Genomic DNA, 20,377 nt, shown 5'->3' on the forward strand with positions numbered 1-20,377 from the left:
ACGTGTTCTGACATTCGCTTCTTTAATTCTGCACTGAAGCTATAATGCTAATATAACTGAATAATGGAAGTCTATCTTTTATGAAACTATTCAGCTCAAACCCTTATCCAGTTCTTTAGTGACATTACTCAGACTTAATGATGTGGTTTGGGACACAGTGTGACTTCCTGTCCTCTATAAACATGAACAAAACGTCAGTGTGTAGCTGAAAGCTGGAACATTAACAGGGACGGCCATCTGGGACTTTTGCCCTTATAGCAGTTTAGGAGTATTTAAAAATAATACACTTCTATTTAAATGTGGAAATATGGTCAATTGTTGCTAATTCACAAAAAAAATTTTTTTAAATGAGTATGAGTTTGAATGTAGCTCAATATTATAGTAAGCACGTGTCCAGATTTGGTCACGTACAGACTTTGGGTGAGATAGTCTAGTCTTCCATTACTTGTTAGCTACGTTAGCCTCTAATGTATGATCTAGACTCATTAATTACACTAAGACAATTTAAATAGAGTAAATTAGATTTTTTTTTTTGCCGAAACATTTATTTAGGAACAAGAACTGCAGGAAAGATGCTCTCTCTCTCTCTCTCTTGTGTCTATTCATCATCATCAGCTAATAATTAAAGCCTCCTGTAGTTCTCCCTCTCCTATTAATAACTCAGCTGAATCTCAGTCCTCTGCCATGCTGCTAGAGTTACATCATTTGCATGGACTGCGGCGAGAGCGTCTTCCCAGGAGATGACGAGCGTCGCTGTTCTTTGCCCGACAGATGCGTCTCTCCATTGCGGAGGGTAATTTAACAAACGATTACAGGCTGTAGTGCAATACGGTGCGTGCAATTAGGTCAAGAGCTGCTCGGATATGAGTGGGCTTTAATGGGTTTTAGTCACGTAGCATACCGCGGGATGTCAACAGCTCTTCAGTGAAATACAGGCTAACAAAAGTCTTTTCTAACCTCAGCCTCCAACGTCAACAACACTTACGATTTCTATAGTAAGCTAACGAAGGTAGATTAAAGTCAGACAAGTGCAGTAACCACAGAGATGCAGATTAAAGCGGCCGTTACTATGGATACCAGAGCAAAGGATTCTGACATGCAAGTGCGTTTGCCTTAAAATAGATGCTTCAGTTGCATGTTGTTAAATGCAGTGCTCATATAATCCTCCATACAGCATTCTCGCTGTTACAGTGAGATTAGCTAAATCAGAGGCTACATTTATTTAATGGCTGTGTTGCGTAAATTCATGTGAATCTGTCCCGATTAGGGAATCTGTCCTGGTCCTGTTATATCGCACCCCTATATCCTGCTAGATCGCCCCTATAGTCGCAGTAAAATTGCCCTACTAGTTAGTTAGTTTGTTTTGTTATATAATTGGAAACAAAACCAACTAAATGCATTAGAAATGTTGCATGCTGGCACAAACAAAAATAACTGTATGAGCAAGATTAAGAACCAAAAACCAAAACTTCGAGTTTAAATCTGAACACAGATGCTGATATTTGGAGCACTAAACAAATACAGATACAGATAGTGTCACCGTGTTACACCCCCTGGAGTATGGTAGAAGAATAAAGTGCATGGTGTGGGATTTGTGACAGAGCCCATCTGTGCGTGCTGAAGGAATCAGCATTTCATGTCAAACCTTCAGTACCAGCCAAGAGCGTGTTACTCGTGGAATTACTGTACTGTAATGACATTCTGGATCTGATGAGAGATATCTGGAGGAAACACTTCCTTGAGCAGATGGTTGCTTTGAACCTTTCACACCTCTGACTTTGTATATTTTGAAATCTTTCAAAAGTTAGAAGTGTAAAGTTTGTTCTCATTACACTTCATATTCTTTGTTGCTCAGAGTGACACAAATGAGCATGCAGTTCTTATTTAGTAAAAAAAAAATGGATTCAAGAGTTTACATGGTCATTAATGATGCATGAAATTATTTTAAATACATTATTAAATGAATTCAGCTCCTCTGATCCTGAAATTGAAATTTAATTTGGATTAAGCTGATCTGATTAATTCCAGTTTAGGTGTATTTGAAGGATTTTATATTCTGATTCGATTATTTAAACAGATTATTAAGGGATTAAGAACTGCATGCAAAAATCCTGGAGTCCCTCTGCAGTATTTCTCTGCACTCATCTTTTTACCAAACACAGAAAGCGATGTTTGAGCCATACAGGTTAATTTCAGGAAGCACTAAAGTTTATCTGTATTAGCGTGCTACCTTGAACTCCAGCTCCATTCCAGTGACGTGCTCTCCGGCCTCCACCTGAGCCAGTTTCTGGATGTAGGAGAAGAGGCTGCGGGCAGGGACCTCCGTGTTGCCGCAGGCGACCGCCTCCAGCAGGGCGTCGTGGATGAAGCTGTACTGATCCTCCGTCTGCACCATGTAGTTCCTCTGGGCGCGCATCAGCGTCACGTGACCGTAGATGTCCACCGTCTTCTCGTGTTTGATGCGCTCCAGCATGGCGTCGATGACGATGAAGCAGCCGGTGCGACCCACACCAGCGCTAAACACACACAAATAGTAAAGAATGAGGAGTGAAGTCTGTGCTGAACCACACAGCTGGCAAGTTTAGTGAAAAACTTGTTATGCATTAAGGATTCATTTTATCATCATAAATGCCCAGTAGGCACATGCTGGCTTGGGATAAATTTAGATTGTAGTTCTAGATGCTAGGTGCAGGTGTGGGGTTTATACTGGGTCACAAGTCAGAGCCAATTCTCCAAATTTAGCCTTGATCTATCACATAGGCGGGGTGAGACTTAGCATATAAATGGACTTAGATGAGAAAAAGACGCTCTCAGCTCTCCTGCACTGTCTCACTGTGTTACTGTAGCTCTGCAGTTGAAGGTTAGAGGAGTTTTATATCCAAAATCTAACCTGTCTATAGCCACAAATTCCTGTCTGAACCCCACCACCACCAACTGGAGACCAAATAAAACTTGGTTGCATTGAAGTGACATTAAATCCATCATTGGCAAACCAATCAAAATGGATAATTAATAATTCATATCAGTCGAATATTAAGTGTGGAAGAAAACTAATATAGGGGGAATGCAGGTCAAAACCTATTACAGTGATATATTTTCAGTCTCGAAAGCCAGGCATCTAGCTATTGCCATATATGATGCCTCTGATTGATTAATATTAATTAGCTTACTCATTTTGGTATCAATAAATACCAAAAAACATGAAATCATACTCGGAAAAAATGGTAATGATGTATGCCTACTACAGACCATCCAAAATATGAGAAAAAGCCAATTCTCGCAATACGGAATCTTTAATGGTGGCTATGAGAAAGCCAAACATGAATTCTGAACCTGACTTCAGAGAAATGTTTGAGAAATGTCTGTTCGTAATGTAAAGCATCGGGTCCCACTGGGCTGCATAAGTGACCTCAAAATCTAGCATTAAATGTGTATTTCCCAAGTGGCACGACAGAAAAGTGTTCACCTTGTCAGGAGATGGTGAGTTTTAATCCCAATGATGCCACAGACATTTGTAGCTGGGAGTCAAGAGAGCAAACCTGGCTCTCTGGGTGGGAGGGATGGTTTTACTCTCTCCCCCCCCGGTCAATCACAGTGGCACTTGCCAATCTAGGGCATCTGTGAGCTCATGTGTGCAGAAGAGGGCAGATAGCACAGAGTGTTACACTGCCTTGTGACGCAGCATGAGCAGCAGTTTGCAAAAATGCAGTTAGCTGGCTTCACGAGTCTCAGAGGAAACACATATGAGCCTTCACCCTCCCCGGTTGTAGCCTGCATATGGGTGGTCGGAGGAATAAAAAAAAAGAAATGAGAAAAATGGGAAAAATTTGTATCTCACCTGCAATGGGCGATGATGGGCCCTGCGTCAGGTGGGTTGCAGGTCTTTACCCGCCTCAGGAATGCCAAGAAGGGCGTCGGGTACTCGGGCACGCCATGATCCGGCCATGCTGTGAACTGGAACTGACGTACCTCACGCTTTTCACTAGAACCATTCTGTAGAGCCAGAGAGAGAGAGAGAGAGAGAGAGAGAGAGAGAGAGAGAGAGAGATCGAGTACAGTACATAACTACCCACTACCCACTCACTACACAAAGTGTCACTCACACACACTCACACACATACACACACACACAGAAAGACACTGCTGGTCTGAAGCCTGCCATGGAGAGAAGAAAGGATCTCAGTGAGCAGTGAGGATAGGATCTCAGTGAAAGAGAGAAACAAAGAGACAAGAAAGATTTTATTTTAGCTTCTCTTTAGTTTTTTACATTTTAGTGCCTGACAGAAGCTCCTCTGTATAAATGAATAAATAATGGAGGTAATTAAATCCACCTTGCCCTAGTTTTTCTTTACACTCTTCTGCTGCGCTGGGTGATTATGTGAATATACATATGACTTTGTATTACCCTTGTGAGGACCTTCCATTGACATAATTGTTAATGCAGCTAATTAATGCTATGCTACACCTAAATCTAACTATAATCTTAACCTCAGCAAACAAAAAGAAACCTTTTGTTTCTTTTTTTAGACATATCTTTATTGGTTTTATACATTTAACACCTTATATATATCTAACTGAACTTTTCCCCAAATCGAACATAAGGCAGTATATGAAATAAAACACTAAAAAAAAAAAAAAAATACAATCACAAATGCAGCCAGGTTTTTCATTTCACTGCAATTTATATACTGTATATAACTGTGTATGTGACAAATAAAATTTGAATCTTGAACTTCACACCTCCAAAGCCTCTTCAATGTCACCATTTTTAACCAATTCCAAAAACACCTCCCAGATGTTGTAAAATTCAAGAGCCAAAGCTGATATTACGTTTCTCAACCGGTGTCCAAGGGAGGGGCAACTAACATTCTTGTCTAGCTTATAATAGACATAGGTCAACCATTTTCCTTTCTCTGTTACAGAGAGATCAGTTGTCTGGGTAAATCCTTAATATACAAAGTTTAGGACTTAGTGGTATTGAGTAAGAGGTAGTTTGGGAGATATGGGGAATTAACGCACCCCAAAATTTTTGAATCTCCTCACATTCCCACATGCAGTGAAAAAAGTACCTTGATGATTCCTGCACTTATAGCATTGAACAGGAACATTAGGATCAAATGTATTTAACTTCACAGGGCTGATGTACGTTCTCATTATCCAACTGTATTGTATTAATCTCAGTCGAGTATTAATGGTTTGTGTTTGTGCCTTTGAACATATTATACCCCATTCATCCAATGAGATGTCCTCTCCTGTAAGTCATGTATCCAATCTTGTCTCTTACTTTCAGAGCTGTCTTTATGGTTTCCTACAGTATACTGTATAATTGGGTAATCTGCCCTTTACTGAAACTATTTTGTGTGGAAACTATTTCCAATGTGGACAATGGGGGTTGTTGTACTGGATTTTTTTAGGCGTGTCAGAATAAAACTTCTAAGTTGTAAATACTTGAAGAAGTGTTTCTGTGGTACGTATTAGTTCGCTTTCCGCTTGTCAAACGACATCAAATTGTTGTCCTCATAAAGATCCAGTTTAACTATGCCCTTATTTAACCCCATTTTTTAAAATCCCATATCACTTTTAGCCAGGCTAAAGCGTTCATTGCCCCAAATTGGTGAAAAGCAAGACATCACAGGGGAGTCGCCCAAATATTTATGTACTTCATGCCAAACAACAATAGTGTTTTTAATAAATGGATTAACTGTGTTTTTTTTAAATTTCTTAAAGGGAGCTGAGTATAAAAAGCTGTCCAGCGTCAAACCCCTTGAGGACATCAATTAATTCTTAACCAGGGCAAGTCAACCTCTCTAGAGAACTGCAGCCCTCAGCTGGGCAGCCCAGTAGTACCACTGTAAGTTCTTCTTTTTTTTAAATAAATGTTTCAGTTTTTATAAACAAAAAACAGTTTTCCTCATCAGGACTAGCTAAAAGTGTAAACTGACAAGATATTCCTCTATTGTGGGGACATTTTGTCCAAAACAAGATATAAAAACATGCACACACATTTAAGGTTTTCCAATCAGATAGCATCTAATTTGGACCCAAAATTCCTATTTTCCACTAGAACAAAAGCTAAATATTTAACTGCAGCATGAGAGCCTTTACTGTGCATTTGTATTCGGCTCCACTGTGACTGTAAAACCCAGTGCCCCCCTTTCACTCTCTGTCTACTCGACCGCTAAGTGTTTGCAATGTAGCAGGCTGCCAATTACCTCCTGAGCATGTTACTCAGAACAGAGAAGCAGCACAAAGGTTACATCTGTGTGTGTGTGTGTGTGACGTACACAAAGGGAAGGACGGGAGAAAGCCTTTAGGCACGCCTCACCTCTTCACATCTAGCCTTCCTGTTTATTTCTCCCTAATCTACAGACTGAGTGTGTCGAGCCCCCTGCAGAGCAATGTGCCTGGCTCCTGAGGGAAAGTGCTGAGCGAGTGTATATAAGAGAGACAGAGAGAGAGAGTGACAGAGAGAGAGAGAGAGAGAGAGAGAGAGAGAGACGCAAGGCTTTTGTTGCTTATAAAGCTAATAACCAGCTTTTGGCCTGCTGGATATGCGCGAGGAGGAAGTTATTTCTGTTGCACGTCCATCTTTGGCACTGGTTCGTGTCCACTTTCTTTCAGAGAAAAGCTTTATGTTTAAATAAAATGTTGTTTAATTACAGCCTAATTGTGGAGAAACTGGTAGCTCTGGGGTATGCACGAACAATATTTCTTCCAACAAGGCTGCTGAGCAGTTTCGAGTAAACAAGATAAAACAGAGATTAAAGATGTAATAAGGATGAATGCCAGGAGGAATTGTTAACTAATTATCAAACACTAACATTAACTAACATTTATTAAATCCTTAAATGACTTGAAGTAAGTCCACAATAATCAGTAAGGACAAACACCTGAATGAAGACGTTCTAGATGGTTAATTCAGAAAACTGTTTTTATACAGTATTTTTGCCTTGGGCTTGATGATTGAAGTCTCATCTATAATGCTAATGCTAATCTGTTGTGTAAGCATTAATATTAGTGTTAGTTGCGGCTCGGATCATGTATTAATAACGTCTCCATCATGTTTAATACGCAGCGTGGAAATCAGGGCATAAATGTATAAACAGTTTCATTTGTTCAGTGCAGATCTGACCAAACACAAACAAACAAAACTAATGTGACATGCAAGAATTCATTTTAAATTCATTCAGTGCTGCTTCAGTATGTATTAAAAGCACTTTAAACCCCAGCACTGCTGAGTTCTGATTGGTCAACAGTTCTCGGTAACATGACAGTTCTTGTTTTATTCATTTCAAGAAAGTGAAAAAAGAGAGGCTGATGAACAAATGATAGTTTATAGCTGCTATGATAATGTCATAACAGGAACAAACTTGTATCCATGACATTAAATGTATAAATGGATAAAAAGTGTGATTTCTTTTATTAACTCTTTAGTTAATAAAAATTTAGAGTTGGTGTGAAATAAGAGGATTAAAACAGTTGCTGTTATAGGAAAATAATCAGCCTCGGTATGATAACCCATCACACCACCCCATCGTGGATTATTTTCCTATAACAGCATGCCCCTAAGTGTTTTATTCCTTATTTCATGTTTAGTGCTGAGTCCTACCTTGTGTAAGGAGAAGGTGCGTACGCAGAAGGTGGCCAGCTCGATGGTGTCCAGCAGGGTGACCTGGGTCATGCCGTACGTCTCTGTCCCTCGGCTCGGCCAGTACTGATCACACTTAATCTGAATATGCATACAAGATGAAAACATGAATATGAATGTGAATAGGATTATGAATATACAACAGGGTCACAGTACAGAGTCCACTGAGCTTACCCAGAGTTCCTAGCACCTGAACTCACTTACCTGACTAAAAAATTCAACTAAATTTAGTTGACTCTATTAAAAAAAAAAAAAACCAGAAATATGGATGGAAGGCTTAGATATGACACATCCTGTTCCTCCTGTACCCACACAGAGGCTGAAAAGACTCAGGCTTGATCAGATACTGAGGGATGAGCTGAATGACAAGCATCTGGATGAATCAGTCAGTGCCTATGCGTCCTCACTTCTAGCCATCTTCAGTCACACATGATTCTCAAATGAAATCTTTGAGACAGAGTTGTTTACGCTCCATAACATGACAAGCTACATTTATTTTGTCTTAACTTTAAAAGAGATAAATTTTTGTTTCGCAAACATTTCATAACATTACATGTAACTGTAAATGGATAAAAAGTATGATGTGTAATTCTTTAATTAATAAAAATTGCTGTGCTCTGATGGGAATAAACACTTTGAGACACGCTGTTATTTAACAGTTAACATTTAAGGAAGGAGTCTCCAGTGTCAGCGCTCTGTAACAGTCAGGGGTAAAGCTGTAACTAAGTTTTTCGACATGGGAAAGTCTTCAGGAAAGAAGATGGAGTTTTTGATATTTTGACAGGGTTTTTTTTTTTCCACAAGAATGATAAAAAGAGGGGCTGGTGAGGAAACAACTGTTTGTACTATAATAATAGTGATTTTGTTTCATAACAGTAAATGTAACTATAAAGGATAATCTACTTCAGGGTGGTAACAATAACTTCATCGCACCACCCTGACGTTGATTATTTTCCTATAACAGCATGTTGTTTGTCCGAAGTGCTTTATTTCAAACGGTAATGTCTTACAACACATCATATCTTTATGTGAACAGTAATGATCTGTCATCTTCAGGCTCAAATTAAGGTCAACCAGCCTGGAAAAGTTTCTCCTGCACTGACAGACCCCCCTGTGACTGATGTGTTCCAGGCCTCTTGTGGAATAATTTTAGCCCATGCCAAGCAGGCTCTAATTAAGGCTCTCTGTGAAGGAGCGGGATTGGGTATCAGGTAAATGAGGTGTCGACGGTGCTGGGATTCTGGATGGCTGCATTTGGTGAAAGAAAAGCCTCCCACTGAGGGATTCTCCTCTCTCCACTTCTCTCTCTGTCACTTACTCTGTCTTCCTCTGTATTTGCTAAATGGTCCTTGCTAGCCGGGCGGAAGTGAGAGATAATTGTCGCCTATGATCTTTCTCTTCTCCTCCACACCCTTTTTTCTCACTCGCTCAGCCAGAGTTGACATTTCATCACAGATTATGTCTATCCATGTGTGATGTGAACTGCACTGCGCTGCTTGTCATCGAAAGTACTCGCGCAAAAACTGCAAGACACTAATGGAACTGCGCTCAAATGCTTAAAGAATTTCTGACCAGCTGTCTCTGAAAATAGAGTATTATCGGCATACAACAGATAGATGTCAACAAGTTCTGCTATTATCCATGACAGGGCAGAGAAGGCCGAATTCTACTGACGCTTCTCTCTTTCTGAGATGATACAAGGTGAATGATACATTTAAAGTTTTAGAGCTATATAAAAGCAAGGTGACACAACACATACCTTACTACAGCAATAACAGACAGGCACTAGTCTGAGAGATGCTCCACATGAACAGATTTAAATTAAGATTTCTGTGAGGAGACATTTATTTAACATTTATTGGGGGGGGTTTGGGGGATGTCTCCAGTGTCGGTGCTTTTCCGACATGGGAAAGTCTTCAAGACAGAGGAGTTTGTAGTTTCTCTGTAACATGAAAAACTGTGTCTTTTGTCTTATTAATAACTGTGTAAGTTGTTGCCTAAATTGCTGTGCTATACAAGGTATAAAAGGCTTCAGGACATGCTGTTTTGGGAAAATAATCAACTTCAGGGTGGTAAGAGTAACTCTGCTTCACACTGGACCACATCACACCTCCCTGTTTATTTTCTTACAACAAAGTGCACCTCTGTCATGTTTCATTCTGTATCATGTCCACAGTTACAAAAAGTTTTAGCTTTAAGTAGCGGAAAGCCATGATATGTGCTCACATGTGGGTTACAAAGAATAACCAATCATATCATGCCATGCTTCACCTCCCCCTCCCCCTCCCCCCACACAGCTATCATTAAACTGAAGAAGATGAGTCAGCGTGTGCTCCAGTGATGGTGATATCGACTAGCAAGTGGCAACGTTAGCGTTATTGTCACCACCTTCTCCAACGTGGGTGCTAGTGTTGCTGCAGGAAGCAAACAATTCTCCTCGACTGACTAGACTGATGACTAGTGTCCAAAGTTTTATTCCCACCTGAGGATGCAGTTTCACTCGAAAATATGTCACATTGCAAGAAACAAATGTGATTTCACACTGAGCTTTCCCTGCCAGTATTCTTGTCCTTTCCTTGTGAAAGAAATTCCAAACTCTTTCCATATTTTTACCATGTTGATTATTTAAACCTTCGAAACTGTTAAGTTCAGTTTTAGGTAGAGATGAAATTGGGCTGATACCAGCAACAAATGGTGGTTTCAATATCATAGAAAAAAAAAGAACAAACTCGATCCAGTCCTCGAACAAAAGAAAAGAAAAAGAAATTTTTTTTTGGAACTGTAAATGTTTACATATAAAGAGACATGACTGTATTTTTTGTTAGGATTGATTTTTATTATATTTATACTTTATGCTTCATTATATTAATTATATTTGCTGTGTATTTTTTCCCTGTATTTTCAAGTGAAGTATTCAGTAAAAAATCATTTTAAAGCTTAGTAGTTTCTTTTACTCAAGGTTTCTGTATCAGTATCAGGAAAAAGAAAAAGTGGTATCATGCCGTCTCTAGTTTTAGGTCATCGCCTCTATATGAAAAAGAACGTGCAGAAAATAAGGGGAAGTCTTTCAAGAGTCAATTCTGTGATGTATATTAATGAAATACATCTTTAAAAATCAAGTCCATGGGAGCACTTACTTCTGGCTAGTAAGCACCAGTGGACTGGTGGCTTCAATAGTGCTCACCTGTCTAAGGCTCTCGGAGGTATATTAATGCACTATACAGTCTTTTCCGAGTCTTACCCGTGACTTCTCCTCTAACCGAGTCATCATGACGACGGTAGCTGCTCTCTGCTCCCACACCATCCTCCAGAAATCTCCGAATGTCTCTGGCAGCGGGCCTTGTGTGGCGATGTAGGCGTTCTGCTTCCTGTAGCCGTCGATGTAGTTAGCGTTGATGTAGTCGCTGCCAGCGATGCCTGGGAATGCAGAGTAGAAAAAAAGGCGGACGCTCTGGTTAGACATGCTTGTGCCAAAACAAGTGAGCTGGGACTGAAACAGTAGCTGTGGTTACTGTGTTATTCTGGGAGCTGGTGAGAAACCGAGGTTTGGGCTGCACTGACATGACGCTGAGGCAGTGTTATCCATTATAGAAAATAATTCCCATGAAGACAAGCCATCAAGCCTGAGTCTCTCCTTCTCTCTCTCTCTGTCTCTATCTCTGTCTCTCTCTCTGTCTTTTATCTGGTGGCCCGTGGCATATAGTGGTGTGATTTAGTGCCTGATTCAGATAGTGCTACAAGCTGGAATTAGACAAGGCTCTGTGCCATGGAAGCCTGTCACCTCCAGCTAGCTGTAAATTTCCCCTAAAGCAGCTTCTCTTCTTTCCCTGGCCTACGCTACACGTCTCTGTAGATGAAAGGAATGACACATTGATCCAGGAACAGTGCAAAAATACACGATGCTTCACTTGTAGTCATAGCCTCATAATGCATACAAATGATTTATTTATTAACGTTTATGCCTTGAATTTTAGCACGATTGTTTTGTACTTTTTCCTCATTGCGTATGCATTTATGGAGGTGCTAAATACTAAGCACAGCTTACTGTAATGAAATGTATTCATATTTATTAAGAGTGACAGGATGTATTGCCTATAAAAGCAGTGGTGCAAGTGTAGCTAAAGCTGGTTTTATGCTGTGCGATTATAGCAGTCTTTTAAGACTAATACTTACCACGCTGTACGAGATGATCTCTAAAATCTTGGCTGAATTGTTCAATAGACTGTGTGATAACATGTTCTCCACATTAGGATCCTCTAATGATGGACCTGATTACTATGTTCTTCTTATGTCATCAATCCACAAAATTACTATGTTCTGCTTAAGTCATCAATCAGAATTTCACATAAACAGAAATATTCTTCAGAGTGAGCTTGAGGTAATAAGTATAGTTTTTGTCCATTCGCATGGTTCGGTTATGTTTCCCAATTACCACCACCATATTTATAGCTGTCCTGTGAGTTTCATCTCATCCCGTCCTGTCCTCCTACTGCCAGCTAAAAGACGAATGTCGTAGAAGTTAGACGAGTGTCGTTTAATCAAAAATTTCTCACACTGCCAGAACATTATCATCAACTGTATTTGATTGCAATGGCACTGAACCGTCCACCAATTCATTATTATGTTCTTATTATAGCATTATTATGTTCATCTCATGACCAAAGTATTCTTTTATGATGTGTGATTTTTGATCTGGCTGAAAATCCTAAAGTGTAATATAAATTAATCGTTATATAGAGTAGTGTGGTAAGTTCAAACACCAATGAAACCATTTCCTTAACAGCACCTACCAATCAGGAAAAGCAAACAATATAGTTAAAATTAAAACTAAACAATTAGGAAAAAAGGTTCTTTAAGGGTTATTTGGATGTTTAAATGTTCTAGCTTACTGAAGAGGTTCTAATTGGAATCTTTTGTGAAAGGGAATCATTCAGTTGTAGTTTTCTAGAACCAGGGTTGCTTCTTATGGGGCTTATACAATTCCATGCAGTTAAGTATGTTATTTCCCCCTTTATTCTGATTATTAAAGTGACAACATGACTTGCTTAAAAAAGAAAAACTGATGATGAAAACAAACAAAACTCAATTGATTTTTAACTCAAAGTTAATGGTGCAGAATTATGCATTTATTCTCTGCATCAAATTCAAAGCAGATATCTCATCTGTCTGCAGTGCTAGTCCAAAGTCACCAATGGTTAAGCATTAAAAAGTAATTGTTGTCACTATTCAGTCACGTTAGTTGCTTCAAAGAAATTTTAAGTATCTGGATTTTGTTGTAGTTGCATACCCCTGTCCTAGAGGGACAAACTACAGAACCTTTTTGGGTTGTAGATTTTGCTTTTTATGACACTGTTGGTGTTTGAACCAGGCCTTTAAACACTGCCTTTAACTGCTGGGATTAGATTCAGCCCCACACTGGAAAAAACAACCTCCAAATAAATAAATGGGAATGTAATTTAATAACAGACCGAACACATAAAACATTTCAGTGCCTTCTGTTTTCTGGGGTCATCTTCCAATTCAAAACTCTGTAGAATAATATAAGAGAGCAACATAAGAAACAGCCAAGTTAATTATACACTCAGCGCCAACAAACATGGGACCACGCTGCCAAATTGTTGTTTTCATGCTTAAACAAAGTGCAATGAAATTCTCGGCTGGGTTCATCTTTTGCGCTCCATGACAACAGAGAAACAGGCAAAAACGAGCAATCAGGGAGAAAGTGTGTGGCGTTAAAACACGTCTCCTCTGTCTGAAGAAGTGTCGACGACACGCACAGCTTTAGTCATAGCTCAGTGAACAAAAGACGAATGTGTGCATGAATTGTTCCACTGCTGCGACTAATGGCAAAATCACCGCGCTGTAAAATAGAAATTTCAAACTTGAGTAATTTATGTATTTACTCGCACTGTCTTTGGGATGATTCCGTTACGCTGTGTTAAGGCTTGGCTTTAATAGGGCTGTCGGGAAGTGCAGCGCAAATGAGACAAAAAAATCAAGGCGAAATGAAAATAAGAAACACTGATGAAGAAAAAAGAAAACAGGGAAGAAGAAAAAGTAAACAGTCTGAGGCATTCAAGCGTATGAAAATGAGTTTGGAAGCAAAATGCCATTTTATAACAGAAACAAGCCTTAATCAAAATAGTCATGCAGTCAGATTGTGTTGTGATGAAATGTAGTGCACTAAACAAATGTTTAGCATTACTACATCTGCCAAAGTTGCTTTCCTTTCCTTCGGGTTGGGGGTGTGGCTACATCTGCACTGCATACTATATATTTTTCCGGGAATGAGCTGGTATAATTTATTGAAAAAATTGAAGTGTGTGTGTGTGTTGCTTCATCCAGTCACGGAACTCCAAGTCCCTGAGCCTCAGAACATCAAAAACATCATCTTCTCCAATGTTTATTCATGTTATTTTTAGCTGGCTTGTGATTGGATGCTCTCACTGGATTTGATTAGCAGCTCAGTGGACTTGATGAGCAGCTCAGTGGACTTGAGCAGTTCATTGGACGTGACTAGCTCATTGCACTTGACTAGCAGCTCATTAGACTTGACTAACAGTTCACTGGACTTGACTAGCAGCTCATCAGACATGACTGACAGATCACTGTCTTGACCAGCAGCTCACTGGACTTGACTAGAAGTTCATTGGATTTGGCAGTTCATTGGACTTGTTTAACAGTTCACTTGACTTGATTAGCAGTTCAAACTTTAGCTGAGTTTCCTTTGTAATCCCTGTGAATTTCATATTTGTGAAGATGAATAGGAGAGGTTTGTGGGTGGTGCAGTTTTGTTGATCCTGACCTTCAATTGGAGCCAGAATGACACGGGAGTGGTCATAGGCGATGACGTTGGCGTAGCGGTTCTTGGGTTTGTTGACCTCCAGGTTGGAGTGCTCCCAGGTGAACTGCTGTCCTGGATCGATGGACTGCAGGAAGAGAAGGAGAGGAACCACTCAAAGCTATGCTGTACTACAATAGCATTAGTGTAAATACAAACCCACAGCACCAGGGAGAGCAATAAACAAGTGACAAAAACATTCAGAGTGGTACTTTAATTAAACGTTAGACTGCTATGGTCTTACTCACTGTAAATCATCTAGCCAGGTACTTTAAGACAGATCACACCCTCGTCAGTGAATAATAGCAATGGAAATATTGATAAAGGATTCTGCACTTCGCCCTGAGGAGGAAATGAATGAGGGTGGGAAGAGGAGGAGGGGCTTTCTCACTGCCTTGACGCTTGCAAGATAAATGCCATCACATTCCCCATATAAGAATTTCTGCATAAATATTCTATTCCCCGTTGGGGTAATTTACTATTCCATTATGATTCTGAGTCTGCACTCTGCCAGTGACACTCTCTCTCTCGCTCTCTCTCGCTCTCTCTCGCTCTCTCTCCCTCTCTCTCTCTTTCTCTCTCCTGCCCAGCTTTGGGCCTTGAAGGATGTTTTCATTTACAGCTGTGGTCATGCAAAATGAAACTGGGCCTAAATAAGGCCCAATAAGGGGTTTGATGTAGCAGTTTCCCCTGTGGTGATTAAAGGAGATTGTTCACGCTTGGACTGGTAATACTCTCACCACACGCCCCCTGCTGGCTGGGACACATCACTGTGCAGGACGGAATCAATCCCACCAACCAGAGACACGTTTCCTTCACTACGTGGATTTGGTTAAATGTTTCATTAGTGCAATTAGTGTAAAATGAGGTGGTGAATGTTTTGAGTTGTTGGCTCTCTCTTGAGATGATTGCACTGAACCTGATGTGAACCTCAGGCACATTCTTCAGATGAATAGTTGAGGCAGTGACTCTGTCTACAGTTGTGTCCCATTCTGCATCATCAGGAAGCATATAGATTACCCGGCATTGCAGGCTTTCAATTGCTATTTTATGGACATACCTGAGGACAGATCCTATATTATGCTCTTAGCTAAAAGGGTTCCTTGGTTCCAAAGGTTCTTTGGAATGTTAGCAGTTCTAGCTTTTCAAAGAGGTTATACATGGAACATTTTCTTAAAGAGAAACCTTTATGGATTCCCCCAGACACACAAACCACATCTGATGACACCTGATGACACTTGGGTTTGCCTTTTATACCCCATTTTCTCCCAATTTGGTCTTTGCCCTTTCCTACCCACCAGCTAGCAATCACAGCCACCAGCTAGGGAGAGTAAAGGCAAACACAAGCTTCCTCTTATCATTTCACACTGATACTCTCGCTGCATCACTTGGAGGAACCACAAACTACCCTCCTCCGCATACATGAACTCACAGACACCCATGATTGGTTAGTGATGCTCTGATTGACAGCAGAGTCATCATCCCTCCTACCCAGAGAGCATGCCCAGTTTTGCTCCTTTAGACTCCTGGTGACAGATGACATTGGCATTGTTGGGATTCAATCTAATGAGATTACCAATACCAAGAGGGATACATGCAATGGCCACCTGCAATTTGGCCGAATAAGGTACTACATTGGGCCTAGGGTAGAAGAGGTACCAGAGGTAACATCCTGTCCAGTTATACCCATATAATAATATACAATATAATATTATATGCAAGGAGAAAAGCTCCCTGTCTAGCAATGCAGTGGCTGGCAAAGATTCTATTCTATGAAAGGACAGCCCTCACATCTCCCTATTTCCTTCCTCTCTAACATCCTCGAGTCAGATCATCAATATCAATCAAATTTAATCAGGTGTTTGAACAGGAATACACAGTTTGAACAACTGGCTCTCCTGGAATGGGATTTCTCACCCTGACCTTAAGAGCTACAAAGAATAACCTCCCTCACCCCCTCCTTCTCTCTCTCTCTCTCTCTCTCTCTCTGTCGCTCTCTGTCTCTCTCTCACATCTTTCTCCTTCACAGCTTGCGACTAAAAACCAATCACTCAGGAACCAGAGAGCTCTGCTTGGCACACTAAGGCGCCCCGATGAGCAGCCATTCATCACGCAAATAACAAAATTAAAATTACACTTCTCCGTTTAATTCGGTCATTTATTTTTCTGGAGGGAGACAGAGAGAGACAGAGAGTCCATACAAGCAATGGCACTTCTTTCTCTGGGCCGTGATGTGCAGCCATGATGTGTTTTTGTGTCTCCTCCAGAGGACGACTTTGTCATTTTACGGCATTTTTCTTTTACTGCAGCACTTAAACCTGTGCAGCCAACATTAACGAATCACACCACATTGATTTCTTCATAATGGAAAAAAATGGACTTGATTAATGATGCTACTTCGTGACGAGGTCGTAAAAACCAACATTTAGGCGCGGTTCGTGTTCAAAATGTTGAGCTCCACTGAAGAAGACTATCCTCTTTATGGGACATGTGTTCACGCTGCCATGAACTCATAAATGAGATGGAGGACAGTGAGTTCTGTTGGTATAACGCAGTACTGTACATTCAGTGGATGGAGTACTAGTGGGGGGAAAAAACGTCTGACACGACTCATAAAAACAACACATTAAATCCCCAGTGTTTAATTACAGGAGTGAAGTGACTCTTACAGTTTTCAATCAAGTCCCTGTTTGTGTTAACTGAACACTGTAGGTGTTAAATTAACAGCTGAATATGAGGGATGTCGCTGTGCTATGCTTATTTGCCCAAGTCACACACTTTAGATTTCTCTACACATCTACACTGAGCAGATATGCTATCCGTTCATCCCTTTTGTACTGAACTGGGATAGCACTGTACACATCATTCACTCATTGATCTTCAGTAACCATTTTATCCTGGTCAGGGTTGCGGTGGAGCCAGAGTCTTTCCTGGAAACACTGGCTGTGAGGCCAGCTTTAGCGTAGTCAATCCACCTACTAGCATGTTTTTGGGAAGTGGGAGAAGAACCCAGAGGAAAAAAAAAAAAGCCCAGACACATGGAGAACATCTGAAACTCCACACAGACAATAACCCAAGCTCAGGATGGAACCAGGGACCCTGGGGCTGCGAGACAGCAACGCCACACACTGCGTCATTGTGCCCAGATACACAAGAATCACAAGAAAATGACAGTTCTTTATTGCTTTTAGCTATTTATTCATTTTGAGATCGGCACTAGCATTAGCAGTATTGCCCATATTCAGTTTGTTATGAATGCCAGTAAAATGGTCATTTCTTCATCAGACCATTGATTCTTAGCTGCCATATTAATTTAGCTCATTTTCTGACAATAATTCCCCCCCTCATTCTTATTTATGTCTTGTTTAATGGCGACCATGTGAATAATTTGTTCAATTTGTTGTCATGGCGACCCACAGGCCCCTAACCTTCTTGGCACCAGCAATATTTTGGAGAAAAATGATTTCATCGTATTAAAATTCAAGATTAAACAGCGAGTCTAAAACCAGCACAGCTCTGTGACTCAGAGCTCACACAGATGCAAAGCTTCAGGATGAGCCATGAGAGGACAACTATTTATTAGACATGATCTGTGGATTATGTCAGTGCTTTAGAAACTTAAGAACAGCTTCAGGTAAAACCAAACAATTTAATTTTTTTTCTCTGAGTAATATCCAGAAGTAATGGCACTGTTCTATCCTTAAAATGAGATTCTTTTTAAACTGACATCAAATTAACAATAACAGTAATTAATAAGTAAATTAATTAGACATATGTGGTGGTCTAAGTAATTAATAACACGGGTCAGAACGTGGGGATATACAAAAATAAAGCACACTGGGGCAGGGGGTGTGGGGTTTTGTGTGTGTGTGTGTGTGTGTGTGGGGGGGGGGGGGGGGGGGGGGGGGGGGGTATAGGGTGTTTGATGCGTTACTTTGCGGAAGCCCAGTGCTGCTAGCCTACCGAAGTGCATTATTTTTGTGTAACAGCACTGTGTGGAGTGTGTTATTCCGATTATACCACAGTATTTCAGCAACGATTACAATGTATAATTTACTCGTGCTTTTAAATGGTTTATAGTTAGATTTAATATTGTGGAAGTTCCTGTTCTTACCTACATTATAACTGCGATTCACCAGCATCTCTCTCTCTCACACACATACACACACACACACACACACACAGTGCAGCCTGTCATTTTACTGAGAAAACAGAGGAAACTGACAGCGGTAGAGAGACAGAGCGTGCTTACAACCAAGACTCCCTGCGCAAAAGTTAAACAAACTTCACCACATCAAAAATTATAAAAATGACTTTTTTTGTTTACTTTTTTGTTACAAAATCATGTTTTTAAATCAATTTATTATTAGCCTTAGATTATGTGGCGAGTCCGCCATACAAGTCCCTGTGTATGAGCTGTTACTATAGAAACAATAACATGAGAACAAGCACATTAATAATAATGTTACAGCCGGAACCTTCTGACCAATCAAATTTGAGCATTCAGCTGTGTTGTGGTATAAGTTTGCTTAATGTAATTAAATGTCTGAGCAACAGAAGCTTGTTTAATGCTAAATCATTGCACACTCGCCGATGACATTGTGAGATTCAGCAACATTAAAACTTCACCATAAGAAAACTTTAAATGCATTTGATTGAAATATCTGTGATGTGTTTAGTGATCCTGGTGCTAATTTGATGGTTGATGCTGTATTTTTGTTATTCCCGTAAGAGTTTAGCAGTTGTGTGCTGCGCTGATGTCACATCGGGACATTGTTATTGCTGGCACAGTTCCAATGCTGTTTAATAGGAGAAAAAAACAGTCCGAGTTCACGGATAGCATCGAAAAACAAAAGAGCGAGAGCTTCTTTTCTCACTCACCATTGTTCAGTGACGCTGAACATCATACTAATGAGAAATCCAGTACAGAGGTAGTGGAGATGTTGCTGCAAATGCTGGAATCAATGTCCCAGAATGCTATGCAGCTACATGGCTCAGAAAGTTAGTGATTTACGAGATGACGAGTGCAATAGTGTTGACACTGATATTAGCATGAAAGTTCTAAATCTAAAATCTAAATATTTGGTGTGAGGGGGAAATTGTGCGAAATTAATGCACCAGGACTAGTGGTAAAACATTATTTTAGGGGCTCACCTCGTATTCCTGCGAGAGTTTCAGGTTGTCGTTGGCTTTGAGCAGCTCGGTGTGTTCTGCCAGCTCTGTGATGGGGATGGGTGGATGGTTCATCATTCCTACATCAGCACCAGCAGATAAAGACACATAGTCAAATTCAGAAACGTTAAAGAACAGGGGATTGGGGTGTTCAATGTGTGTGTGTGTGTGTGTGTGAGAGAGAGATTCAGAAAGTCAGTCCAGACAAATAAAATATAAAATGGCGGCAGGTGTTAGGGGCTCCTGTCTGACCAGGCCAGAGCTCTGCATTTTTTTTTTTCCCCAATCTGGGCTCTCACACACACAAAACTCTAGTGCCTTTATCCAAAGGAAATAAAGGAGGGGACCTATGGGCAATTGCTAAGGTGATGGAGAAACCACAGACCAATTACTTCTTAATGCTACGGGGAAAAGTGGCTTTTAATAGCTTCGCAATAGCAGCACAGCGATGAAATTCATTTTTTGGGGCTCTATGATAATAAAAAGGGAGAGAAAAAAACAATACCCCAGAGCATGATGGCTGCTCTCTGCATGGCTGATACGTGCAGTATAGACAGAGCCATACGTCTCTCCCTGTGCAAGCGAAAAAGTGGATCAGGCTTTCCTGTTGACAAATACCCTCTTCTCAAACTGATTTAGGGAATCAATGATTTGAAACAAATCCAAAATTGGCTTTGAGAAATATTTCCCATGCTGCAAAGAACATCTCCCAATCC

The 20,377-nt window shown here is 40.4% G+C and overlaps 1 protein-coding gene across 15 annotated transcripts in view; it reads right to left on the bottom strand.

Annotated features, from left to right (window-relative positions):
* The window catches only part of ptprsa (protein tyrosine phosphatase receptor type Sa), a 236,381-nt gene that overhangs the window by 15,176 nt on the left and 200,828 nt on the right, over positions 1-20,377 (bottom strand). For all 15 annotated transcript variants that reach the window (XM_053238028.1, XM_053238026.1, XM_053238027.1 and 12 more), the window contains 6 exons: positions 19,644-19,741; positions 14,454-14,577; positions 10,890-11,065; positions 7,610-7,729; positions 3,839-3,993; positions 2,231-2,516 (listed from right to left, as the gene is read on the bottom strand). In XM_053238028.1, the coding sequence (XP_053094003.1) occupies positions 2,231-2,516; positions 3,839-3,993; positions 7,610-7,729; positions 10,890-11,065; positions 14,454-14,577; positions 19,644-19,741 (959 nt within the window). The remainder of the gene's footprint in view (positions 1-2,230; positions 2,517-3,838; positions 3,994-7,609; positions 7,730-10,889; positions 11,066-14,453; positions 14,578-19,643; positions 19,742-20,377) is intronic.

Source organism: Pangasianodon hypophthalmus, chromosome 11, assembly GCF_027358585.1.
Source record: "Pangasianodon hypophthalmus isolate fPanHyp1 chromosome 11, fPanHyp1.pri, whole genome shotgun sequence".
NCBI classification, from domain to species: Eukaryota; Metazoa; Chordata; class Actinopteri; order Siluriformes; family Pangasiidae; genus Pangasianodon; species Pangasianodon hypophthalmus.